At 35.1% G+C, this 27,852-nt stretch overlaps 1 protein-coding gene across 1 annotated transcript in view; it reads left to right on the top strand.

Moving 5' to 3' along the window:
• TEX15 (testis expressed 15, meiosis and synapsis associated) overlaps positions 1 to 26,406 on the top strand; it is a 57,121-nt gene extending 30,715 nt beyond the window's left edge. The window contains exons 4-9 of the mRNA XM_039220621.1: positions 1,635 to 1,781; positions 2,954 to 3,116; positions 9,214 to 16,568; positions 19,128 to 19,186; positions 21,450 to 22,555; positions 26,323 to 26,406. Coding sequence (XP_039076552.1) covers positions 1,635 to 1,781; positions 2,954 to 3,116; positions 9,214 to 16,568; positions 19,128 to 19,186; positions 21,450 to 22,555; positions 26,323 to 26,360 — 8,868 coding nt within the window. The 3' untranslated portion in view covers positions 26,361 to 26,406. The remainder of the gene's footprint in view (positions 1 to 1,634; positions 1,782 to 2,953; positions 3,117 to 9,213; positions 16,569 to 19,127; positions 19,187 to 21,449; positions 22,556 to 26,322) is intronic.
• The last annotated feature ends 1,446 nt before the right edge of the window (positions 26,407 to 27,852 follow it).

The following is a 27,852-nucleotide window of genomic DNA, read 5'->3' as shown; positions in this document are numbered from 1 at the left end:
TCAGGTGCATATATCCCTTCAAATCAGCCTTTTTTTATTCTTTGGGTAAATACCTAATAATCGCTGGATTATAGAGTAGTTCTATTTTTAACTTTCTGAGGAACCTTCATACTGCTTTCGAAAATGGCTGTATCCATTTCCATTCCCACCAACAGTTTAAGAGGGTTCCTTTTTCCACATCCTTGACAACACCTGTTATTTTTTTTGTGTTTTTGGTTTTAGCCATTCTGATGTGTGAGTTAATATCTCATTGTAGCTTTGATTTTCATTTCAGTGATGATAGGTGAAGATGAGCATCTTTTCATGTGTCTGTTAGCCTTATGTATGTCTTCTTTGGAATGTCTATTCACATCTTCTGCCTATTTTTTAATTGGATTTTTTGTTTTTTGGGAGTTGAGTTTTGTAAGTTCTTTGTATATTTTGGATTCTAATCCTTTATTGGGTATGTTACATGCAAATATTTTCCCCCACTCAGTGGGAAGTCTTTTAGTATACTGATTTGTTTTTTATGTACAAATGTTTTGGAATATTTTACAGTTTTATGGTTTAGGTTTATGGGTTCTTGGCGCATATATTTGTAAAGAATTCTCACGTTGAGATTAGATAAATACTGATTTTCTACAGTGTTTGCATTACTTAAATATTTAACTGGTTTGGCATTTATTTTGGTCTATATATTAAGAAGATAATTTAATTTTTTCAATTGTTTTATACCATTTATTGAATATGTTTTTGTTTCACTTATTTCAAATGGTACATTTAACATTATACTATGTTTTTATAGATGCTCAGACTTACCTGGGGCTTTTTATTTTGTTCTTTTCCTCTACTGTCTTTTTTGTGTGTGTGGTAATACCAACCTTTAAAAAAATATTAAATACTGGAATACATGGGTAGCTCAGTTGGTTAACCATCCAATTTTGACTCAGGTCATGATCTCACAGTTGGTGAGTTTGAGCCCCATGTCAGCACAGAGCCCACTTTGGATCCTCTGTCTCCCTCTCCCTCTGACCCTTCCCAGCTCATACTTTCTCACTCTGTCAAAAATAGGTAAACATTTTTAAAAAATTAAAAATCTATTTAATACATTGGGAGTGCAAGTCACCTGCCCTGTTCCATCGTTCTGTATCTCTGACCCAAAACTTGTTTCTAAAAAATTTTTTTCAAGATTTTGTGGCCTATTCTTGTTTGCTTAGTATTCAAAATAAGTTTTTAGACTAAAATTCATTTCTACAAATAGATTTTCTAAAATTTTAATCACAATTATTATAGTCTTAAGTTTAATTTAGAAGAGGAATTGATATGATTATAATAAGTCCTCTTCTGCATCTGGGATACAGATTATTCATTTGTATTTCTTTCCTTAAAAAAAAAAGCCTTTTAAAAAAATTTTTTTTAAGTTTATTTATTTTTGAAAGAGAGAATGTGAGCAGGGGGAGGGCAGAGAGAGAGGGAGACACAGAACCTGATGCAGGGCTCAAACCCACAAACTCGAGATCATGACCTGACTGAAGTCAGCCACTTAACCAACTGAGCCACCCAGGCATCCTGACATTAGCCTTAATTTATGTTCTAGTGTTGGAGTTTAAAATATTCTAATATATTTTTATGACCTGCTGTTTGCTTTTTTTAAGGTTCTCTTTGGAAAAGTGAAGAAAATTCAGCCTTCATTGGATAAAAACAAAGTTTCTTTGGATCCTTCTCCTAACTTTGATTGCCATATGTCAAGAAGTATACCTTCTCTGAAAGATACCATTGAGTTACAAGCCTACAATTCAGCAGTATGTTAACTTTTGGGCTTATTTGACTACTTGAAAAGTTACATGCTTCACACGATATGATATACGACTTAAAACAACTTCTTGAATTATTGAAAGACAATCCCTTAACTTATTCAATTTGATAAGACCTTAAATAAATAAATAATAAAAGCTGCTTTAATATTTGTGATTTAAGAATGTTAGTAAAGAAGTTTCCAAATTTGCATTTAACTTTGTTCAAAATAGAGTGGCTGCTTTCTTTTATTTAGTTGTTCATGGAGTAATTCCTAACTTGCAAAACATGCCAACTTTGACAACAAGAAAAAAGTCTTACGTGTTCATCATTACATGTGAAACAGTAATTTTCTGTCATAAATTGCTGAGATACTTAGTAAACTTCTCATCTTCTGTAGAATATTAAATTGTATGTAGTAAGCATTGCCTATCGTCATATATATATGACTAAATGAAGATAAATTTTCAAGAAGTGTGTATATGCTCCCACATGTAAAATGTATTGAGCTATTATTATTTTCCTGGTTAACTTTTTCTTCTAAATAAAACTTAGGGATTCACATCATATGCTAAACATTGAACTTTTTTTAATTTTTTTTTTTTTTGAGAGAGAGTGAGTATATGAGCAGGGGAGGTGGCAGAAAGAGATGGGGACAGAAGATCTGAGGTGGGCTCTGCACTGACAGCAGAGAGCTGGATGCAGGGCTTGAACTCACAAACCATGAGATCATGACCTGAGCTGAAGTTGGACGCTTAACCGACTGAGCCACCCAGGCACCCCTAAAACATTGAACTTTTAATGGAAAAGTGCTTTTTTAAAAACAGGTTGTTTCTGGGGCACCTGGGTTCGAGCTCCACATTGGGCTCTGGGCTGACAGCTCAGAGCCTGGAGCCTGCTTCGGATTATGTGTCTCCCTCTCTCCCTTCACACTCTGCCCCTCCCCTGCTCAACTCTGTTTCTGTATCTTTGAAAAAGAAATAAAACATTTTTTAAAAATTTTTTAAAAAAGAAAGAATAAAAACATACTATTAAAAAAACTAGGGTTTAAGAATGTGGGGAGAGGAGGTGGGTATATGGAAGCAGGTGAATAACACAAAATGAGTTACATAGCTTTTTAAAATATGAACTTACTCAATTTAGCTTTAAAATGTTCTCTCTCTTTTTTTTTATCTTTCAGGTATACTTCTATGAATACAATATTCTTTCAAAGCCAGTAGATAAACCTAGACATTGCCTTCCATATGCAATAGTAACTGTAAAATTTATTGGCCAAAAAGTGGATAATGGACACTTTATGACATCTTTGAGGCTCCTTTCAACAGGATTTCCTAGGAGGGCTGGTAAGATACAGACATTATTATGCTTCCATAGCATTTGTGCTGGTCTTAGAACTTCTGAATATTATTTTCTAATATATTACCAATATGTAAACAAAATAGTTGTGCTTTAACTATTTTTTATTTTATGTATCTGGAATTATACTACTGACTCCTTTTGCTCAGTTTTATGTTTGTGTGATTCTTTTTTTTTTTTTTTTTTTGAAGTTTATTTATTTTGAAAGAGAGTGACAGAGTACAACTGGGGGGTTGGGGGGAGTGGAGTGAGACACAGAATCCGATGCAGGTTCCAGTATCTGAGCTTGTCCATACAGAGCCCAGTGCGGGGCTCCAACCCGTGAACTATGAGATTATGCCTGAGCCGCCAAAGTCAGATGCTTAACCAACCCTGCCACCCAGACGTCCCATTTGTGTGACTTCTATGCTGATATATATACCTGTAGTTTCTACATGTATATGTATTCACACACACATTATTCCATTTTTTGACTACACACTATTCCTCTGGGGATATTTGGATACTTGCCAATTTTCTTCATATTCCAAACATGGCTGCTTTAAACATTTATGTGAGTGTCTTGATGCACATGGGCAAGAGTTTTGGTATAGAGTAATATAATATCTACATCAGAAATGTACAACTTAATCCAAAGAGGTTATCACCTAGTTTTCAAAAGTGATCAGATCAGGTTACATAATTACTCTGTATCCTTGCCAACACGTACACTTTTTTAAAAAATGTTTGTTTCTTCCAGCTTAGTAAGTGTGATATGTTATCATCATTGCTTCAAAAAGAAACTATACTCTTGAAAAACTATCATATCCCTTTCCCCTAAACCGCCGTTGCCCCAAAGCAATCACTGTTCTGCTTTCTGTCTCTATATACAACTGACCCTTGAACAACACAGAGATTACAGGTGGCAACACCCACGCAGTCAAAAATCCATGTATAATTTTCAATCCCCTGAAAACTTCACTATTAAGAGCCTAGTGTTCACTGGAAGCCTTACCCAGAACATAAGCATTGATTAACCTGTACATTGTATGTTACATATTCTATACACTATATTCTTACAGCAATACCTAACTTTTTCTTAATTTTTATTGGCATTTCTAGGCTATGTGGTTCATCTGTGAGATTTTTTAAATTGTGGCAAATCTCCAAAAAATTTTCCAATATGTTACATGAAAAAAATTCCATTCATGAGCAGACCCACGCAGTTCAAACCCATATTGTTCAAGGATCAACTGTATTTGCCTTTTCTGGGCATTTCATATAAAGGAATTCATAAATATGTGAAGCAAAGTGGCCTTTCATGACTAGAGACTTTCACTTAACTGTTTACAAGGTTCTTGCATATATTAATACTTCATTCCTTTTTTATGGAATATTACATTGAATAGAAACTATTTATTCATCAGTTGACACTTGGGTTGTTTACATCTTTTGGCAATTATGAATAATTTTGCTATGAATGTTCTTGTACAGTTTTGGTACAGACCTGTGTTCACATTTCTCTTGGGTATATAGTTGGAAGTGGAATTGCTGGTCATATGATAACACTCTGTTACCACTTAAGGAATTGCCAAACTGTTTCCTAAAGTGGCTGCAGCAGTGACATTCACACCACCAGTGTGATAATAACCTATGTTATTATCTTACCTTTTGTTTATAACCACCCTGTGAAGGAAGTAAAGGTTTTCAGGGTGTAAGTTTTATGCATCTTTTGTTAAATTTAATTCAAGTATCATATTTTTTGATACCTTTGCAAGTAGTTTGCTCAATTTCATTTTTATGTTCCTCTTTGTAAGTATATAGAAGTAGTGTTATTTTTGTGTATTGGTCTTGTATCTTGCAACCTTGCTGATCTCATTATTGGTTCTAATAGTTTTTTACTGATTTCTTTAGGATTTTTCTATATAAAAGATCAAGTCATTTACAAATAGAGTTAGTTTTACTTCTTCCTTTCCAATCTGGGTGTCTTTTATTTCTTTTTGTTGCCTAATTGCCCTGGCTAGGACCTCCAGTTGAATGTTTAGTAGAAGTGGTAGGAGTGGACATCCATATCTTATTCATAAACTTATGTGGAAGTATTCATCCTTCCTATTGTTCATAGTATTTCTTTACAGTCCTTTCAATTTTTGTAAAGCCAGTAGTATATCCTCTTTTTCACTTACTGTTCTACTCATTTTAACAATGATGCCTTTTGGGATGATAAACTTTGGGGAACACCTGTATTTTGCCCAAAGTCAAGGCCACATGTGTTGGCTATCAGTGTACTCCTCTACCTCCAGAGTAGTCTAGACCTGTGCTATCCAGTACATTAGCCATTAGTCACGTGGCTATTTAAACCTAAATTAGTTAAAATTAATAAAAATTTTAATTCCTCATTCACACCACCCCTTGCCCACATTTCAGGTGCTCAGTAACCACATGTGGCTGTTGGCTACTATATTGGATAGCATAGTTAAAGAATATTTCCATCATCACAGAATACATGGGGCTAATAACTATTTGGTAGTTTGCTTTGTTGATTGTAATTTCATTTTCTTAAAGTTTCTTGTATTATGAAGATATTGGGGTTTTTGTTCTCCTTTTTTCATGTGTTGTTTGGTGATACTGCCAAAAATGGGAATAAATTTAAAGGGCCTTTATCAAGTTTAAGTGAATAATGTAACCTAGTGATTAAAGTTCTGTTGCTTACATATTGTGATCCTGGGCAAATTACCCTTTACTTTATCAGTAAAATGGGAATGTTATGAAGATTAAATTATTTAATGTGTATAAGGCACTCAGAAAAACCATACCTGGCATCCACATTAAGTACTTTATTAGTTAATATTATGTATATGTTAGTATGCATTTACCATACATTTGTGAAATTCAGGTTATTAAACTGATTTAGGTTTCTTTTCCCATGTTGCTTTGTATTAATTTGTCTTAATCTTTTTTTTAAAGTCTATTTATTTTGAGAGAGTGTGTGTGTGTGTGAGCGGGGGAAGGGCAAAGAGAGAGGAGAGGGAAAATCCCAGGCAGGGTCCACGCTGTTACTGCAGCCAGTGTGCAGAGCCCAAAGCAAGGCTTGAACCCAAGAAAACACGAGACCATGACCTGAGCCGAAATCAAGAGTCAGACGCTTAACCGACTGAGCCCTAGACACCCCTGTCTTAATCTTTGTAACAGCTCCATAACATTATTTCTCTAGGCACATATATAGTAGTGCCTATATATAGCACATACATGTACTGCTTTTATAATTCTTGATATGCCATATTTATTTAACCAGTCTCATTTTTTTAATTTTATTTATTTTGACAAAGAGAGAGTTTAATAAGCAGGGGAGGGGCAGAGAGGGAGAGAGAGGATCAAAAACGGGCTCCATGCAGTCAGCACAAAGCCCAGTGCAGGGCTCAAAGCCATGGCATCATGACCTGAGCCGAAATCAAGAGTCAGAGGCTTAACTGACTGTGTCCCGGCAGGCAACCCTAACCAGTCTCATTTTTAAAATTTTTTTATTTGAGGGATGCCTGGGAGGCTTAGTCAGTTAAGCATCTTACTTTTGATTTCAGCTCAGATCATGATCTCACCAATGTGAGCTTGAGCCCCACATCAGGCTCCACGCCGGGCATGGAGCCTGCTTAAGATTCTCTCTCTCTGTCCCTCCCTCTCCCTCTGTTGCTCCCCACTCATGCGCTCTCAATTTTTTTTTTTTTAGTATAGTTGACACACAATGTTACATTAGTTTCAGGTGTACATCATAGTGATCCAACTTGTCTGTAGTATGCTATGCTCCCCACAAGTGTGGCTACCATCTGTCACCATATAACACTATTACAATATCATTGACTGTATTCTGTATGCTGTGCCCTTTATTCCCTTGACATAGTCATTCTATAACTGGAAGCCTGTGTGTTTCTTAATGTGCCAGTAAGATACTGTTTTGATTACTATTGCTTTGTAGTATATTTTGAAATCTTAACCAGTCTTATACTGATAGGTTTCTAGCTTTCAGCTGTCTTGGAAAATGGTACTAAAAATCCTTGTATATATATTATTTATGCAAGTATATCAGAATAATGAATGTAGAAAAATGGATATACTGGAGGCGTGCCTGGGTGGTTCTGTCAGTTGAGCATCTGACTTCAACTCAGGTTATGATCTTGTGGTTTGTGAGTTCAAGCCCCAAATCAAGCTCACTGCTGTCAGCCTGTCAGCACAGAGCCCACTTTAGATCCTCTGTTTTCCTCTCTCTTTGCCCCTCCCCCACTTGTGTTTGCTCACAAAATAAATAAAACATTTTTAAAAATGGATTTATTGGATACAGATGATTACATATTACATTTTGCTGAAAACTGTAGCTTTACTTCCCAGGAAATTAGTACCAGTTCATACTCCCATAAGCAGTATAAGAGTGTTTATTATATCTCAGAATATTAATTATTTTTCATAGTCTTTGCCAATCTAGGCAGTTTTTTAATATGACTTACTGTTTATTTAATGGAGTTGGACATCTTTTTGTGTTTCTTGACAATTTTTATTTGTGATTTTCTTATTCGTATACTTGCTCACTTTTCTATTGCATTGTGTGTTTATTAATCTTTCAAAGGTGTCTGTATATTCTCTATGTGCTCTAATATATGTGTAATGATGTACTAAGCTTCCTCATTCAGAAAATACTTCCTACCAGTTTTGTTTATCATGAGTTTTGACCTAGTAAGGTATTTAATTTGCATGTAATTGACATCATTTCTTAATTTCTAGTTTTCTGATTTCCAGATATTTTTAAAAAGTACATTTCTACCTCAGGATTATAAAACCATCTCTCCATCTTTTCTTCTAATACTTTCATGGTTTTATTATTTTTTTCCCAATGAATTTTATTTTATTTTGGTGTGAGTATGGGGATCCACCCTTTTTTTCTGTCCACTGCAGCTCCTCCTCTTAAGAACTACACCTCTGTAATGGTCATATTTCTACTATAGCTTACTAATAAAAAAGTATAATTACAGGTGCACCTTGGTGGCTCAGTTGGTTAAGCATCCAACTTTGGCTCAGGTCATGATCTCATGGTTCATGAATTCCAGTCCCACATCGGGCTCTTTTGCAGTGTTGGTAGAGAGTCTTCTTAGGATTCTTTCTCTTTTCCTCTCTCTACCTCTCCCCTACTTGCAAGCTCTCTCTCTGAAAATAAATAAGTAATCTTTAAAATATATATAATTACAAGTGGTTATAGAATTTAGAAATCTTCAGCAAAACTATCTTTCAGTATATTGTGAAAAAGAATCTCATGGTACTTCCCAATAATATGATTATAGTTTCATATATGTCATAAATCTCACAATTTCTCATCATTAATTTGTTTTAATAAAGATATTTTTATGGCATTATCTATGAATGCTTTATCAACGTTTTACTTGGTAAATATACATTCATATAAGCTCCTTTGTTATTACATGTAGTTCTTTATGACATTTTAGGAATAAATTCCTATAAATTATAAGAGAAAATTTGCTTTCATTGTCAAGATTTTTGTTTTTGATATTATTTGCAGGAATACTTATTTTAGTAGAACAGGAGTAGTGCTTTGCTTTTGCTCCTGGGAAGGATTTTATGGAAACTGTTTGATCTTTTCTTCTCTGTTTCCTCATCTCATTCTCCTTTCCTTCTTGTTTTTGTTCTCAAGGTAACAGTAGATAAAAAGGGGGAGACAGTTTTGCCTATTAATATGTAGATTCTATTATTAAGTATCTGAATATAGGAAATTAATATAAGAAATACCTAGTGTTTGAGCAACATGTTTTTATTCCTTTTCAATTTTTCTATTCTTCGTATTTGTCAGAATTCAAAAATATTTATGGCAAATACTTTTTTAGTAAGGCCTCTAGGACGGAGCTTCATGCTACATAATTTATATTTTATTGGTTTGTCACTCATTCTCTTCTCACCTTGCTTTTTCTCATGACACATACTTTCTTCATCGTTAGGCATTTATTGAACTTTCAGTTAAAACCACTTATAACATAGTTTATTTGAATTAAGAACTGAATGTAGAAACCATTTCCTTCCTATTTTTTCTTAATTTTCTTATTATTTCTACAGAAAGAACCTCCTCTCTGAATAACTGTACAGTTGCCAAAAGAATTGGAAAAGGAAAAGATGCTACTGTCATCTTTGAACATTTCAGAAAACCTGTAGATCCATTTGTTGAGGAAAACTGTTCTTGCAGCGCACTAAATTCAGAGAAAAATCCTTCCAACACAAATATTTCTAATTCCTATGGGAATGTGCAAAATGGAAACATTTCTATACATGAAACATACGGTGGACAGATGGAACACAATTTAGCAGAATGTAGAGACACTTCTCGTATATATGATTCAGGTCTTTCATTTATTCCCAGTGATACCAGAGAAAGTGTTAATGGTGACCTCATGTTAAATTTGGCACAACTTAAAAATGTTTTAAGTAGTCTTTCTGCTGCTTTTCCCCTTCATAACAATATTGGCTCAAGCACAGTTATTACTTCAAAACTCATTAAAGATCCAAGACTGATGAGGAGAGAAGAAAGCATAGGCAAACATAACGATATTACAGATTTAAATGAGATTTTGCCACTTGAGAAGAGTTTAGACTTTTTAAATTCTGAAATAAATCTGTCATCCATGCCAAATAATTCTGCCTCCTCATGTGAAGTTGTGCCTGGTGATCATTCTTTTCTTACTAATTGTTTGAATGCCCCTAGCTTCAACATTTCTTTTCATGGTTCAGAATCTCAGGCTGACAACTTGGGCTCTAACAACTATGATTGTACAATTCCCAATAAAATGACCATGGCAGGACAGTGTAAGGGCCAAGACAATTTTTCCTTTCCAATGTGCTTGCCAAATGTATTTTTAGAAGTTGAGAACCAAAAACACAGTGAGGAAGAAGGCCAGCAATCTGAACTGAGAAGCAACATCCCATTTTTAATTGAAGAAAAAAGTGAAGCATATAACTCTTATGAATCAGTGAATACTTGTGCAAAAGGGCACTGTAGTCTTTTCTCTCCGGAATCATGGTCTTCTAATTTAGAAACTGTATATCAGATTGGTCAGCAAATGTCTACAGCTTTTTCTCTCCAAACAAAAGAAAGCACACATGAGTACACTCAAAATATTGGAGAAATGAGAGATTTCACTGACCCAGAAGATAATTCCAAACATGGAGAAAAGCAAATTTTGTGGAAGGCATTTGATTTTACTAAGGAAGCAAAAATCATTCCAGTAGATAAGTATATTTCTTTGTACCAAGAATACAAAAAGAATGAGAGTCTTGATTCTTACGGGAAAAATTGTGATCAAATATTAATTGCTCAAGAATTAGAAATACCAAAATCTTCCACATCTTCCACAAAGGATAAATATGAACTAGATCATCTAGCATTGGAATTACAAAGAGTGGAGAACCTTTCACAAAAGCATCGTCAACTCTCTTTAGATTATGAAGATAACACTCATACATGTTTTGCAATTTCTCGAAAACTAATGGAGCTAAAATTGGGAAAACCAAATCAAAACTGTGTTAGCATTATGACTAATGCTTTCCAGGAAACAAAAGACATTCCCCAGGTCAAAGAACTGCCAGCTGACACAATTATTTCATCTCATGACATTAAACCAATTCATGGCAACTCAGATTATAGCATAGCTAGAGAAAATGTATGTGTTTATGGAAAAAATGAAAACGACCCAGTGTCATTAGAGAACATACAAAAAGACTGTGGAGAAACTTTTCAGATTAATAATGAAGGTCATACTCTGTTCTGTAATGCAGAGTTGCACAATGATACACACCTGAATATTGACTTCAGAAAACAAGGAGAGAATGATAAAGAAAATGAAAAAGCAGCTAAAGAGGAAGACAATGCTTTGTCTACAGAAAAGGAAGACATTGCTTTCTCTACAGAAAACAGAGAAAATATATATGGAGAGGAGAAGCAGGGCTTTGATACAAACAAAAATTACACCAATATAGATGAAAGAAGGGAGAATAAAAATTACAACAATGCAGAAATCCTGAATTCTGAAGAATTTTGTACATTTAATTTGAGTTCGGAGGAAAGACAGGTGTCAACAGAATCTACATTATTAGAAAGTGAAGACCGTATGACTGCCATACAACAAAAAGATACTCCAAATACTGGGACTGTAGAGCATTTGGCTTCCACAGCATTTCCCGAAGTTGAAGGGTCTTCATTGCATGTAGCCTTAAGTACTGCAGTGCAGACAGCTGGTGCTACAGTGCCTACATTGGGCACAAATTGTGAAGATCATCAAAGATACCAGATTAAAGAAACTTGTTCTTCTGAGAGTCTAGATTTTGGTTTGTTAGTAAAACATAAGGTTTCTGATTGTGAAATGGATATGGATAACAATAAATTACATGACTCATTTCATCAGTCAGTAAGTGATACCTCAGTTCTTCAAAGTTTCAAATTGGAAAATAAGACTGAAGTAGGATCGGAACAGTGTGATGATGCTTCTCTAATTCAACAAGATAGCCATAGAAATGATCCGTGTGAAGAATCTAGGGCCATATATGAGGCTCTGAAGTCTCGTATTGATTGGGAAGGTCTATTAGGAAACAATAATGGGGAGAGGGAAGTTTTGGAAAGCTCCAGAAGAAAGGAGAATAGTGATCAGCGTTACCCTAAGAAGAGTATTTTTTATTCATCTACACAAAAAAACAAAGCAAAGCTCAATCCAATTTCACTCCCAGATTTACAGGTTAGAATCACTAATACGTTTATGCCAGAATTAAGTCCCACTTTTGAATCCCATGCATTGAAATATAATTTTTGCAAATACATAACAAAAGCCACAGAACCAGAAATAAATGAGGAGGGGAAAGGGCCAGGATTTGAAATGGATTCCCACTATTCTGGTGAAAATTCAGATTATCCATGTGAAGATGAATTTGATAATAGAAGGCAAGAATCAGGACTAGTGAATAAGTCTGAAATCTCTCTTGATGTGAGTCACAACACGCAAGTGAATCATGTGTCTGAACAACAAAACAGTGGACCTACTGAACCCTCTAATGTCACAGCATTAAATAATGAAAGCAGATGTTCCTTGACAGAGCCAAAAACTGATTGTAATGATATTAGAAGTAAAAAGGACACACAATCAAGAATTAGCAAAAGAAAGCAACATATACCTATTAGGGACCAGAACATGCCACATAAGGATTTAAGACATCGTGAAACTTATGAGAAGAAGAGACTAACCAGTCCAGACTCAACTGAATGTTTTTCTTCATTATCCAAAGGACGAATTAAAACCTTTTCAAAGTCAGAAAAACACATTAGGAGTGTCCTTGATATTCTAAACAGTGAAGCATCTTTATGCAAAAGCAAACGTCTTTCCAGAAGACTTGACAGAGCTGTTCTTCACTTAAAAAAAGCTCATAGAAGAGTTCATACATCTTTGCAACTTATAGCTAAAGTAGGAGAAAAAAGAAAAGGCCCATTACCAAAATCATATGCAATAATATGCAATAATTTTTGGGAAAGCTGTGACCTTCAAGGTTATAACTCTGTGTCTGAAAGAAGATATTATTCCACTAAACATGTTTTGTCAAAAGGAAAATACAGCAAACCAGGAGAGAAAAGAGCTCTGGGATTTGAAGTGGATAAATCATTAACTCATGTATCAAAACGCAACTCTTACAAAGCAAGTAGAGAAAGCATTACAAAGTGCATTTCTAAGAGAAATATGGCCAGCAGTGTCTCCAGAAGTCACACCACCATTCATGTGAGTGAATTTTGTGATCAAGCATATCCTGAATCACAGTTAGCCCTGTGCTCCACATCCCAAAGTTCAAGTCACTCCATGTATAACAAGAGCCGTATGAGAAATCAAAGATCATCAGAACTCCAGCCATTTTCTGGAAAAACTGGGTGTCTGTTTTCCCCATCCTACCCAGATGAGAAAGTAACTGAAAAAGAAAATCAAATTGGCATAGAGTTTTTATCAAACATTAGTAAATATGAAAATCCTGAGAAACACTCAGTACATAATAATATTAAGGAGAAAACAGAAAACAATTCCAGAACTAATAAAGTAATAAATAAGAGTAATTTGGTATCTTTAAGTTGCATAAAAGAAGACAACATAAGTTTTAGCAGAGACACAAGTTATGATGCAACCTGTATAAGGCACACAAATGTAAAAACTGACATAGTTATTTCCGTTTTAGAATCAGATAAGAAGCACTGTTTAAATGTTGATGTCTGCACACCAGATAATCTTATTTTATCTGGTTATAAAGGCAACCTAGAAGAAAATTTGCCTGTAGAAGAATGGACAGCTCCTAATCAGAGCGCCACACCAGGCACTGTTACAGAAGACTTCCTTATGGACCCATTAAATCTAACTCTGATAACACACAAAAACTCTAACAGTATTCCTCAATTGTTATCACCCACTCCAGTGACAGACAGTGAAAGAGAATCTTCAAAATCTTATTTGGATAAACAGAGAATTTTTGCTATAGATTCTTTTGCAACAACCTCCAGTGTACCACACTGCCAGCCAGGATGTAATGGAAAGGAACTTCTAAAGACAGAACAATGCTCTTCAAGTAATTGCTTCCATAAAGATGGGAATGAATCACATGTTCTTGAGGATTCTGAGTTGGGTCTACAATTAGTAACTGAAGAAAGTAAAAGTTATAGGAAAAATACAATGAAGAAACTATTTTCCAGTGATAGTTATTTGCCCTTAAAAGATAGCATGAAGGGTTCTTTAAAAAAATGTATGGCAAAGAAAGACATTTGGGATAGAAGAATGTGGAAAGTTAAACCAGCAGAAAAAATAAGAGATTCACTTCACAAAAAAAGCATGACTGAAAGATGCACTGTTAAGACTGAGTACAAAAATCAAAAGAATAAGATCTTAGAAGAATCCTCCTACTTAAGTGAGAAGACAATTAAAAGCAACTTGATTGATTCTCATCTAAGTGTTCAAAACATTACTGAAGCAGTCACTTTAAATAATGCAGTTTCTCATCATCTTAACAAAAGAGAGAAAGAAGGGGGAGTTAAAATTAGTAAGGACTCTCAGTCTGACTCTGCATTGCATTTGGAAATAGCATGTAATTCCAAGCCAGGCATTATAGGAATGAATCATATGCCTATTTTACATACACGCTCTCAAACTTCCGAAGTCTCTACTCTTCAGAATGAGCCTGCATCATACATGAATGGATTAAAAGAAAAACATTGCTCAGCTAGTCATTCACCTCTTACAGCTAGGCTAGCTCAAATTTTGAGAAGGGCAGATGAAACATCATCTTTGCAGATTCTAGAGGAAGAAACTAAGGCCTGTCAAAGTATTCTCCCTTCATTTGTTGAAGCTTTTGAAAGAAAACAAGAATGTTCTCTTGAACAAATCTTGATTTCAAGAGAACTATTGGTAGAAAAAAACCTGTGGAAAAATTGCAGACACAAATTAAAACCGTGTGCTGTTGACTCCTTGGTAGAACTCCAGATGATGATGGAAACTATTCAATTCGTTGAAAACAAAAAAAGGCTCTTAGGAGGTGAACCAACATACCGAAGCTTGCTTTGGTATGATGAAACACTGTACAGTGAGCTGCTTGGTGGCCCACGTGGATTTCAACAACAATCCAACTTCTATCCTGCTTTTCAAGGAAGATTGAAATATAATGCATTCTGTGAGTTACAAAACTATCATGATCAGTTAATTGAATTATTTGAAGAAACCAAAAGGGAAAACAATTCATACTATACATTCTTAAAATACAAACGACAGATTAATGAGTGTGAAGCAATAATGAAGCGTTGTTCTGATTGCTTTGACTTTTCTCTTTCAGTCCCATTTACCTGTGGAGTTAACTTTGGAGATAGTTTAGGAGACCTAGAAGCCTTAAGAAAAAGTACTTTAAAGCTGATTGGTATGAATGGGGACTCTCCTAAAGTTGATTCCTATCCAGGAAAACAAGACCATTTGTGGATTATCATAGAAATGATCACCTCAAAAGTTAATTTTATTAAGAGCAGTGAGGCAGTAAGTATTAAAATCTCTCTTTATGGTCTGGAACATATCTTTTTTGATGCTGCAAAAAGCCTTATTTGGAAAGAGGAGAGGCAATCTTTCAGCAAAAAATCTTCAGGAAAGAAGAATAAAGAAATGCTACTCAAAATGAATCAGTATGCTTTTTCTAGGTTGAAAAAGATATATGATACGTTGTCTAAGGATTTAAGCAGTGAACAAATTTCTAATATTGGGCTTGAGAATATGGAGATTGCTTCCAGAAAGTCAGATGATCTAATAAACAAAGCACCAATTACCCTAGAAAACTGTGGGTTTAATAGTACTTTGATTTCACACCCAGATATCTGTTGTATTAGTGAAATATTAGATCAAGCTGAATTTGCAGACTCTAAGAAATTACAGGAACTCACTTTGAGATGTACCGAACATCTAGAAATTTTAAAAAAATACTTTCAGATACTGCAAGAAGAGAACATAGATAACATTTTTATCACAGAAGAAAACGTTTTGGACATGGTGAAAAACCACAACCATGGGGCCATAATTTTAAAGCCTGAAGCTGTTGAAACCTATATTGAAATTGTCATGCTTTCAGAAACTGTTCACTTTCTTAAAAACTCAATGGCAAAGAAACTAGACAAACAGAGATTTCGAGGTATGCTTTGGTTTGATTTGTCACTTCTTCCTGAGCTGGTTCACTGCCAGGAAAAAATGGCTTCCTTTTCATTTCTTAAGGGTAACTCAACAGATTGCCTTTGGAAAGTCATAGAGACTGCTATTTCTGAACTTAAGAAAGATCTGGATATTATTTACAAATACAGTGAGGCTGTTAATTGCTCATATGCTCTTCATTTGCTCTCAAGAGAACTTCACGAACTTACAGAAATACAAAAACTTCTAAAGAAGTCTCAATATTCCGTTTCCACGTATATTGACTTTGTGCCATATATAGCCTCCATAAATTATGGAAGCACTATGACAGAGTTGGAATACAGCCACAACCAGTTTTCTACACTGCTCAAAAATATAATGGCTGCCCCTCGGAAAGATTTAGGGAAAATGGCCCATATTATGAAAGTCATGAAAACTATTGAACATATGAAGATAATATGTACTAAAAATGCTGAATTAACCATTTCCTTTATTCTGTGCCAAATGCTACATAACAGAAAGAAGACTTCCCAACCACAGGGAAAAGAAAAGACAAATGGGCATGTAAAACCTAGTAAGAGTATCAGTAAATCTAGTATTTATATGAAGGTGCCCTCACTTTCAGAGTGCATAATGAAAACTGTTTCAAATTCTTCTAAAAAGCGATCTATCACTGTAGACAAATGTGAAGACCCTCAGGAACAAGAGAAAGACACTACTGTTTCCAGCTGTAAAAAACAAAAGGTAAAAAATGTTTTAAAACGAGTCTATGTAAGTATTATTTTTGAAAACAAGTGTATTCTTCAAACAAGTAGTTTGCAGATTGATAAAAATGGAGAATGCTTTAAATATTACCCTGCAAAATGAATTTACTAACTAAAGAACTGGATTGGGGTGCCTGGCTGGCTTAGTCAGTGGAGCATTCACTGACCGTGAAGCCCCATAATAGGCATAGACTTTACTTTTTTAAAAAATTGGATTTAACAGTTTTTATTATCTTTATAAAGTAGTATGATTCTATATGTGAGAAATACCTTGCAAATATTTACTTTTAAACTTACAATTAAATTTTTGTAATTTATAAAGCATTTCTTGGAAGAATATAAATTTATATAACTTTTTAAGGAGTAGTCCAATGTGAATGTGATTAAGTTAGTAATTTATTAGGTAGCTCAATAATATATTATATATTGTATATAACAAGGCTCTACTTAATGTAGTAAGTATTAAAAATTGGCTAATGGAACCTGTATTCTTGACCATTATCATCCACATGGAAAAATAGGACAGATTTTTTTTTTTTTAACTTTAGAGAGAGCATGCATGGGAGGGAGAGGGTCAGAGGGAGGGAGGAAGGGAAAAAGAGAGACAGAATCTCAAGCAGGCTCCACACTGATGTGGGGCTCAATTTCACTACCATGAGATCATCATGACCTGAGCCAAAAAAGAGTCAGATGCTCAACCAACTGAGCCACCCAGCCACCCCAGGACAGATATTTTTAAATAGATGATTATGAAGGAGTTACAAGAAGTCCTACATAAACAAGTTTTATTTAACAAATTACAGAAAATATTTATTTTATACCTGACACTGTTCTAACGATTGCACAAATATTAACTCTTTATTCTTCACAAAATCTTTATGATGTAGGTACTGTTATTACCTTATGTAAAGGTATGAAAACAGACACATGGAAAGGTTAAATCACTTTCCTAGGATTACAAAGTTAGTAAATGGGTGAGCTCAGATATAAAATCAGGCAGTCTAGCTCCAGCACCCCTAATAAACTGATACTTGCCTCTACTCTACCCTCAGAGGCTTCTCTTAAGATAATTTTTTGTGAATTTCAGTTCAGAAGAGAAACCCATTTACAAAATGAAAAGTAGGATTTTTTTTCTCAGCTTACTGTTATTGTATTTGTTAAACCAGTTCTAGAAACCAGGAAACCAATCATTTATTTCACTGTGTTTATAGGAAACAACCAGTTTGTAAACCAGTTTGTAAGCATACTTCCAAAACAACAGTAATACTCCACATCAAGAGTAAAATGAGAATGATACTTTAAAAGGTGTTGTAAGTACTGAGAAGAAAAGCAACAAAAAAAACGTTTTTTTTAATTTCATGGAAGAGCATAAGCGAAAGCCTTGCCTTAGATTAGGAAAAATTGGTATCTGATGCAGGTTAAAATGAAGAGGGGTATCTAAGTTATGGAAAATAATACGAGCAAAGACACAATGTTTATTGACATTATTTGAGAAATGAGTTTCAAATTAGGTAACAAAAATTTAATGGACAAGTAGTAAGCTAAAGATGGAGAAGAATATTGTTTCAGATTATAGAATGTCTTTTATATAGGCAAAAGGAGTTTGAACTTTGTATGTATTGAAGGGTAATGTCCTGTGAAATGTGTTTTTTCAGTGATTTAAAGGGTAGAGATTCTGAGCACAGTTAGAAGTAGCAAGTCATCCAAGGCTTAGAAGAGGGTGCTGTTTTGCAGACTAAGAAAGTCTAGGGGTGCATGGTTGACTCAGTGTGTGAAGCATCCAACTCTTGATTTCGGATGAGGTAATGATCTCACGGTTCATGAGATTGAGCCCCATGTCAAGCTGTACACTGGCAGCACAGAGCCAGTTTGGGATTTTCTCTGTCCCTCTCTCTGCCCCTTCCCTGCATGTATACTCTTTCTCTCTCTAAATAAATAAATTTTTTTAAAAAGTCCATATCTGATAATTATTTAACAATAGAGCTTAAAAACTAGTCTACTAAAAAGAATATATATTTTTTTAAAAATCAGTGATAAATGGGCCCCAAGATTTGTTATAAGATATGGGGATAAAAAATATTATAAATTGTTTATATCAAAAAGTTTTTCCAAACATTTAAGACATAGGGAAGTCCAGGGGCACCTGGGTGGCTCAGTCAGTTAAGCATCCATCTTCGGCTCAGGTCATGATTTCGTAGTTCATGGGTTCGAGCCCCATGTCGGGCTCTGTGCTGACAGCTGGCTCAGAGCCTGGAGCCTATTTCAGATTCTGTGTCTCCCTCTCTCTCTCTCAGACCCTCCCCTGCTCACGCTATCTGTCTCTCAGATATAAATAAAAAATTAAAAACAAAAAAAGACACAGGGAAGTCCAGCAGAATCACTGGTTTTTGAAGGGAGGAGGATCATTAATGAATGTTTTAGACAGTGCATTTTAGATGATGACAGAACAAGCCATTGTAAGTAGTGTAATGAAAATATATTTGTATTGTATTTTATAACATTACCAATGTCTTTGTAACTTTGTAACTTTTAAACATAGGTTGACATGAAAGATGTCACAAAAATCAACAGAGAACAGGCAGCATTCAAGGATTCCAGGTAGGTTGCCAGCAGCCCTATATGAAGAAAAACCAAACAGAACAAAGCACATGCTAAGGAACACCTCTATTTATATGCCTCATTGGATCATACATGTAACTCAGTGGACAAGAGTACAGTTAGTAATATAAGGTTTCAGATTATACAGTGCTTTAAGATTTAAGGAGTTTGAACTTCATTCTGTAAGTATTAAAGGGTAATGTCCTGTGAAATGTATTTTTTCAGTGATTTAAGGCTAAGGAAGTTCTGAGTAGAGATAGAAGTAGTAAGTTAAAGAAGAGTGATTTTTTTAAAGAGGTAGAAAGTAAAATTCATACTTGACAGATATTACTTAAAGAATTGATGGGGATTGGTAACTGGTTGAATAAAAAGAGATAAAATAGTAAGTGATTAGATTGAATTTTTTAAACTTGTGTTACAGACCAATCAGATTTCAAAATTGATTAAAAGATAGAAATTGCTAACTTACATTACTAAGTGGGAACTTGACCATAAACAAGCATATGTACATACAGTACTGTTTCATGAAAGGATGCTTTAACACATAGGAAGAATAGGATTTCAAAATAAAGGCTAGTTCTTTAAACTAAATTATTTTTATGAAAAACTCACTGCATTGTTTATATTTTTTCATTTTGACATGAAATGACCCCACTCAACATGTGGACCATCTCTTATTTCATTCAGCTCTGTAAGGTTTTCCTTTTATAACAAGCTTCATTTTTTCCTTTTTTTCTGTTTTATGAAAGAGAATGAGTAATATGGAATAGAAAAGATGAACATTCTCATTTCTGTTTTACTTCATTTTGCTTTTTTCAATACACATTTTTTAAAAATATTTTTTAAAATTTATTTCTAGGAGAGAGAGAGAGAGAGAGACAGCATGAGCAGGGGAGGGTCAGAGAGAGAGGGAGTCACAGACTCTGAAACGGGCTCCAGGCTCTGTGCTGACTGCACAGAGCCCGATGCGGGGCTCAAACCCACGAACCGCGAGATCATGACCTAAGCGAAAGTTGGACGCTTAACCGACTAAGCCACCCAGGCGCCCCTTTCAATACACGTTTTATTTACATTTCTAGAATAGTTTTCTAGACTTTTTAAATAGTTGTGTAGTGGCATAAAGATGAATAGGTTTGTAAAGGGTTAACATAAACCACATCTATAATCATCTTAGTTTTGGTAACTAACTTTAGGTGGTATTTGCTACTCAGAGAATCAAACTTTGTCTCACATAGCAGAAAATAAGTTCAAAGATAAGGTTAATATAGGGTGCTGTCTTCATGGAAGAAGATCCTCAAATAGAGTGCGTAAAAGAGTGACCATACAGGCTGCTCTCAATCTGTAGGGTTGAGACATCAGTGAAACATCATTGGAGTGTGATGTGTGTCCAAACTGTACTCTGCAGAACATCAAAGTATGACATGGGATTGGATGATGGTGTAGGTTGTCATTCAAATGCCTTTGGGAGAGGCTGAATTAAGGAAAATATAGGGCTTTTAGCTTCATGAGTTGGATATATAGATTACAGGCCAATAATTAATTTCTCTTGACTGGGGAGGAGTAATTACTTTTTTCTTCTCAACATGTTCTTTTCCACATGCAATCGAAAGAGTTTGATGAGACACCAAAAAATATAATTATCCTGGGGACTTACATTAACTATCTGACTCTAGACATTGCCCTAGAGAATGCTTCCTTGAGCCTGCTTGAAATTATCTAAATTTAGGCATAAATGTCAAGGATATTAAATTGGCATGATATTCTGGAGGTCTGTGTTTCCTATTCACGGCCTCAAACAGACAAAATACCTTAGTAGCTCCTGATAACAACAGGTGGTTTTGGGGCAGGAGCAGGGCACAGCTGGTAGTTCCATCAGTTACATATAACCATTTACAAGTGAAGAAAACCATCAACAGTTGGATCTATATATATGCAAAACTACAGGAAAAATATTGGATATAGTTACCTACTTCTAAACGCCTCTGTCAGGAATTGTCCAATGCATGAAATAATTACAACATTGACCACATTGTATATATTTCAAAATGTATTAGAAATACATTTGAAATGTGGACTATATCACCTTCAGCAGGGAAAGTATCTAAATTCAAAGCAAAGGAGTAATACACATGTACTGCTGCTTATAGAGAAAATGTAAATCTTAAGAATTCTTCTAAATTAAAAAATTCAAATACACGTTTATATTAAAATTGGGAACTCCGTATATTTCAAGTTGTTTGTGTATATGTGTTACACTTAATAGGACTACAAGATCTCATCGTGAAAGTGAAATAGGACCAAGTTCATCTGACAATCTGAAAAGAAACCATGTATCTCCAAAAAAGGTTGAAATGGAAAGATCACTATCTGGCTTACTTTTACCTTTAAAGAACTTAAAAGACACTTGCACATCAAAGTCAAAGGGCAAAATAGACTTAACTAATATTTCATCTGATACTTCAGAAGACTTCACTGGACAACAGGGAAACTTAAATAGCATGAAGAAAAGGGATGTGAATTTTAGTGCTACTGAAGCAATGAGTGATAATAAAGATTGTTGTTTTGCAAGTTGTAAACAAAAAAGTGTAGATGGCGTCTTTAGGGACATCCCTACAAATTTAGAAACCAGTAACACTGTTTTTGAACTTCAAGATAATGACATATTAAATTCATCTATTAAAAATTCTGCATGCACCAATCCTTCAGAATCCAAATTCATCCAGGACAAATTTCCTGTTCTGCAAGTAAATAAAACACAGCCTGCAAAAACTGAGTTAAAAGAAAAATACATGAAGGATACATTGAGTCCCAATACTATACCTGTTGGAGCATCTGGGGACATAACCCTCAATGTAAATCAAACCGCAGAACACTCTTTTTCTGAACAGACTAATGAACATTCAAAAGTCATAACTCAGAATGCTGCAGCATGTAGGAATGAACTTCCACAGTCTGCATGTACCCCAATATATAACTCTTCTCAGCATCCATTTGGAACTTCATATCCTTACTACGCATGGTGTGTTTATCATTACAGCAACAGCAGTGGCAGCTCCATTACCCAGACATACCAGGGGATAACATCGTATGATGTACAGCCACCTCCTGCCATGTTGACTGCAATTGCAAGTAACGTCCAAAGTGCACATTATAATCTTTTGTACTCTCAATATTTTGGTTACTTTTCTGGGGAGCCACAAGCAAATGACTTTGTGCCAGTGAATGGGTATTTTCAATCTCAAATGCCTGTTTCTTACAATTTTCAGCCGCCGACTTTTTCACAGTATGCCCCCCATCAAGCGTTCCCACAAGCTGTATACCCTTATCCTCCTGACTCAGGTGTGCTTCCACAAGTTCCTTGGACTTACGGTGAGTTTTATAAGTTTTAATGCTCACTTTATTGAGTTTTTACTTTTATCTTTGTACATTTATGTAAATGGAACTTACAACAGATGGTGATATATATAGCAGTCATTTTTCTGTGCAGATTTGTAGACTTATTCCTATCTTAGGCAGTTCAATTATGTGGTCACATGGGAATCTAGTCGTCAAAGACTAGTAATATCACAAATAATGTCCTTTAGTAAAACCCAACTTTGGGAAATAGTTAAGTAAGTTATAGTTAATCCATACTGCAAAATACAATGCAACAATCACAGAGTTTATAAATATTTTTAGGGGCACCTGGGTGGCTTAGTCGGTTGAGCGTCCGACTTTCGCTTAGGTCATGATCTCGCAGTTCGTGGGTTCGAGCCCCGCGTCGGGCTCTGTGCTGACTGCCAGCTCAGAGCCTGGAGCCTCCTTCGGTCTGTGACTCCCTCTCTCTCTGACCCTCCCCTGCTCACGCTGTCTCTCTCTCTCCTAGAAATAAATAAAACATAAAAATAAATAAATAAATAAATAAATAAATATTTTTAATGACAGTTTTAAAAACCATGTCATATAAATTTTCCTGTGAAAATAAAGAAATGACTAGGGGTGCCTGGGTGGCTCAGTCGGTTAAGCATCTAACTAGATTTTGGCTCAGGTCATGATCCCAGGGTTGTGGAATCTAGCCCCATGTCGGGCACCATGCTGACAGTATAGAGCCTGCTTGAGATTTTCTCTCTCCCTCTCTCTGCCTCTTCCCCACTCATGCCTATACTTGCTCTGTCTCAAAAATAAATAAGCTTTAAAAAATGCCTAGAAATACTGAAATGAAATGCACCAACATTTTAATTTGTCTGCTTCTGGGTAATAAAATTAGGATTGTGGAGAGTGCTTTTTATATTTTCCAGATTTCCTACTCTGAAAATACATTGATAAGTAGAGAAAAAAAGTAAAAAACCAGTTTGGAAAAGAGATTTCAATCTGATAATGCAACCTTTCTCTTGGTTTGATTTTGTTTCTGTTTTTTTGTTTGTTTTTTGTTTGTTTTTTTTTGTTTGTTTTTTGTTTTTGAGAGAGTGAGCTCTGGGTAGAGGGGCAGAGAGAGAGAGAGAATCTTAAGCAAGCTTCATGATCAGCATGGAACACGACACTGGGCTGGATCCCATGACCCTCAGATCATAAGCTGAGCCAAAATCAAGAGTTGGGACGTTTTATCACCTGAGCCACCTAGTCGTCCCTCTTTCTCTTGGTATTCTAATATAATATTTGGGCATAAGTGAATGAAACAACTTAGTAATTTGCCACTAGAAATTGAATTTTTTTTCTTTTAAGCACAATTCTGTTTATAAAATATCATAATTAGGGGTACCTGATTGGCTCAGTGGGTTTAGCGTCCAACTTCGACTCAGATCATGATCTCAAGGTTCTCATGAGTTTGAGCCTCACATTGGGCTCTGTGCTGACATCTTGGAACCTGGAGCCTGCTTCAGATTCCTTGTCTCCCTCCCTCTCTGCCCCTTCCCCACTCACGCTCTGCCTCTCTCAAATATAAACCAAAAAAAAAAGTTTTTAATGTCATTATTAGAACATAATTTTTTTAATGAATTTAAAATTTATATATACCAGTATTAAATCAAAATTTAAAAACAATGATTAATAATTCTGCAAAAACTAAATTATCCACTAACACCCCAATATTCTACCATCAGAGGTAATGTATATCATAAGTAAAGTTAACCATGTTTTAAGGTCTTAAATAGAGAAATTTTTTCAAATTAAAAAGTTATTTCTCAGGGCTCCTGGCTGGCTAGTCAGAAGAGCATGCAGCTCTTGATCCCAAGGACATGAATTCAAGCCCCATGTTGGGTGTGTAGAGGTTACTAAAAATAAATAAACTTCAAAAAACTGATGATAGGGGCACCCGGGCGGCTCGTTTGGTTAAGTATCTGACTCTTGATTTTGGCTGAGGTCATGATCTCATGGTTTGTGAGATCAAGCCTTGAGTCTGGCTCTGTGCTGACAGCACAGAGTCTGCTTAGGATTCTCTCTCTCTCTCCCTCTCTCTCTGCTCCTCCCCCCTGTGCCCTTTCTCTCTCAAAATAAACTTAACAAAAAGAAAAGAAAAAAATTTTTTAAACTCTGACCACAATACTACATTGGAGTTACCACTGATAATCTATGACCCATAGGATAAAATCCAAATATTTTAGTTTGGAATGCAGGGTCCTTCACAGTGTATGCAGCCTCATCTCCCACCACTTCCAAACCTTTGTGTTGAGACCAAATTGAACTTCTTACCGTTCTCCCATGTGACTGTTCCTCTTGTACTATTTGTGCATGTTTCTCACATGATATGGCATGGGAGTATTATTTGGTATTATAATCATCTGTGCGTCTTTCCCTTCCCACCTGGCCCACCAAATGAATTTAAACAGGACTTTAAATTGTTCACCTAAAACAGAACCTGAAGAGAAACTATAAAGGAGAGGAGAAAGAAATAGGAGTGGAAGTGGGGAAGTATATGACTGCCCTTCCCCCCCCCTTTTTTTTAAATGTATTTTGAGAGAAAGTGCACCCACACAGGGGAGGGGCACAGAGAGAGGGAGAGAGAGAATCCCAGGCAGGTTCTACACCATCATCACACAGCCAGACGCAGAGCTCCATCCCATGTGAGATCATGACCCAAGCCAAAATGAAGAGTCAGTGCTCACTGGTCTGAGCCACCCAGGTACCCCATGTACTTTTTCCTTTTTGATTAACTTGATACACTCCTGCTGCTATAATGATAAACATGCAAAACATAATAGCTGTGGCAAACCTATTATTAAAGTAGGAACTTTTCATTTCAGAAGTAGAAAATCTTGAATTTCATAAAGGTTCTCAGTTTGAGCTTCCGTGTGTTCTTTTTAAAAAAAATTTTTTTTTAATATTTATTTTTGAGACAGACAGAGCATGAGTGGGAAGGGACAGAGAGAGAGGTAACACAGAATCCAAACCAGGCTCCAGGCTCTGAGCTGTCAGCACATAGCCCAATGCGAGGCTTGAACCCAAGGACCATGAGATCATGACCTAAGCTGAAGTCGGATGCTCAACTGACTGAGCCTCCCCAGTGCCCCAAGCTTTCTTGTGTTCTTAATAATTAAGCTGTTTTTGATGATTAAAAAGATATCTCTGGAATCAAGTCCAGTTTTGATTCTCAGAAACCTTCATTGTTAACCTCCTTGGTTATATTAATCAAGTGAAAATTTAAAAAAAGAAACAGTTTATCTACCTATTGTATTATTCAAAAGTAACTCTAAAAGTATTAGGCAATAAACACATCACTCAGTTCTCATGAGTGCAAATAATCTATGGAGTTCACCTTTCAGGCTTTCAGGAACTACCTCCTTCTAAAGGTATGAAAATCCTGTGACTTATTTATTGATGTTTTTGCTCATGATGCTTGTATTCAGCACCATAAATTGAACTACGGGAAGGGGCTAAGTGAGCCCTGGGTGTGAGGCACAGGACTCCTTTACTCCATTTAAATCTCCCAGAATATCTAAGAGGGATGTAGAGATATTACTGTTCTTTTACAGATAAGGAAAGTACTCCTTGGAGAGCCTTAAATAACCTTTTCAGGATCCCATGGCTATTAAAGAGCAGATGTGCAATTTGAACTCTTAATATCCTGGTTCTAACTTAACTCAGGTCTTCCACTATACTATTATGTGCCATTAGTCAGCAGGGTTAACTTATCTCAAATCTTTGTGGTTTGTTTTTTCCAGTTCCATGGCAACAAGAACCCTTTCAGCCAGGACAGTGAAAAAAAGTCTTCTGCCTACTGAAATAAAGGGGATTTAACAAGTTTTTCCAAGCATTTTTTACTTACATTTTTTTATATTTATAAATGTGGTAGGAAATATAAACCATATAGTCCTTTATAAAATGTTTAAATGTAACAGCGTATCATATAATGCAATTGGAAGTCAATTTCTAACATCTAAAATACCAAAATTATTTCCATGCAATATTTTAGTGAACTGTACTAGGCTATTTTCAATACCTATACTTTCAACAGGCTAATGTTTCAATATTAGAAGCATTAACAATATTTTGAAATTTATATTTTGAAGTATTCCTATGACAACTGTTAGCAGCTTATATAAAGGTTCTTTTGAGATTATTCTAATGTAGAGAGTAAATGTAACATTTAACATGATTAAAATTAAGCAATAGTAGTTAAATTTTTAAAATAAGATTTTTGTAAAATTTGATATTTTTTGATACATTGTTTATGGTAACATTGTGCTATTTAACTTAGACTAAAGGATTTTTTTTTTACTTGAATTGGTTGATCAGACCAATAATTTTATAATTCTTGATACTTAATGTGATTTACAATTCTGTGTCTAATGGGACAAATTCCTTTAATTTCAATATTGTCTAATTCTTACTTACAAAGTATATTTTAATAGGGAACTTGGTTTGCATATTTTAAATGTTTATCCTTCACTAGAGATTTTTTAAGTTTTTATATTTGAAGTAGTTTTATATCGTATTGAAATTAAAGCACATTTAACACCTTTTCTAGTGAGCCCTTTCCACAAGACTATTTCTTTGTATTGTATTTCACAATTCAAACTTTTTTAAAGTGATTTTTTGTAGCAAGTAATAAGAAATAATTTCTTTAGCTAAAGCCATTAGTGTAGTTGTATTTTAGTGATTTAAATAATGCAGCACTTAGAAGTTTTTTAATTCTATAGTCATAGATTTTTTTTCTTTTTCCAGCATTCCACAAAAGCAAAAAATGTCTCAGTAATAATTGTCATAGAACAGGAATGTAGTGTATAACTATGGTCTTCAGCACTCTCTCTGCCCACTGACACCCATTCCTGTTTTCTGTAAGATTCCAGCTAGAAAGATCCCTCTCAACCCAATCTAGTGCTGGTGGGCCCAAAAAATGTGCCATGAAATTTACATTGGCTAAATCTAAACAGATAGCTAGCAGTGCCTTAGTGTTTTATCAAACTTTCTATGTTAGCAAACTTTTATGCTATCTAGCACAGGCCTCCAAAAAGAGTACAATTCAGCCAAATTTTTTGTAGAATAACTAATTTTTCAATTTAGAAAAACACTAAGAACTCCCAAGATAAACCCTTAACTCACAGTAACCAAATAGGATAGAATTCAGAATACTTAGGGTTCTTCTGTAACAAACAAATCTGTAAAAGGGAAAACTCCAGCCAAGACTGCAACTGAAAGAAATAAGGAATCTGGAGACTACAGAATTAAAGCACTATCAAAATAACACAGGT

This window comes from Hyaena hyaena, unplaced genomic scaffold (assembly GCF_003009895.1).
Source record: "Hyaena hyaena isolate Hyena2069 unplaced genomic scaffold, ASM300989v1 scaffold_17, whole genome shotgun sequence".
Classification (NCBI taxonomy): Eukaryota; Metazoa; Chordata; class Mammalia; order Carnivora; family Hyaenidae; genus Hyaena; species Hyaena hyaena.
This window is presented reverse-complemented; position numbering and strand designations above follow the sequence as displayed.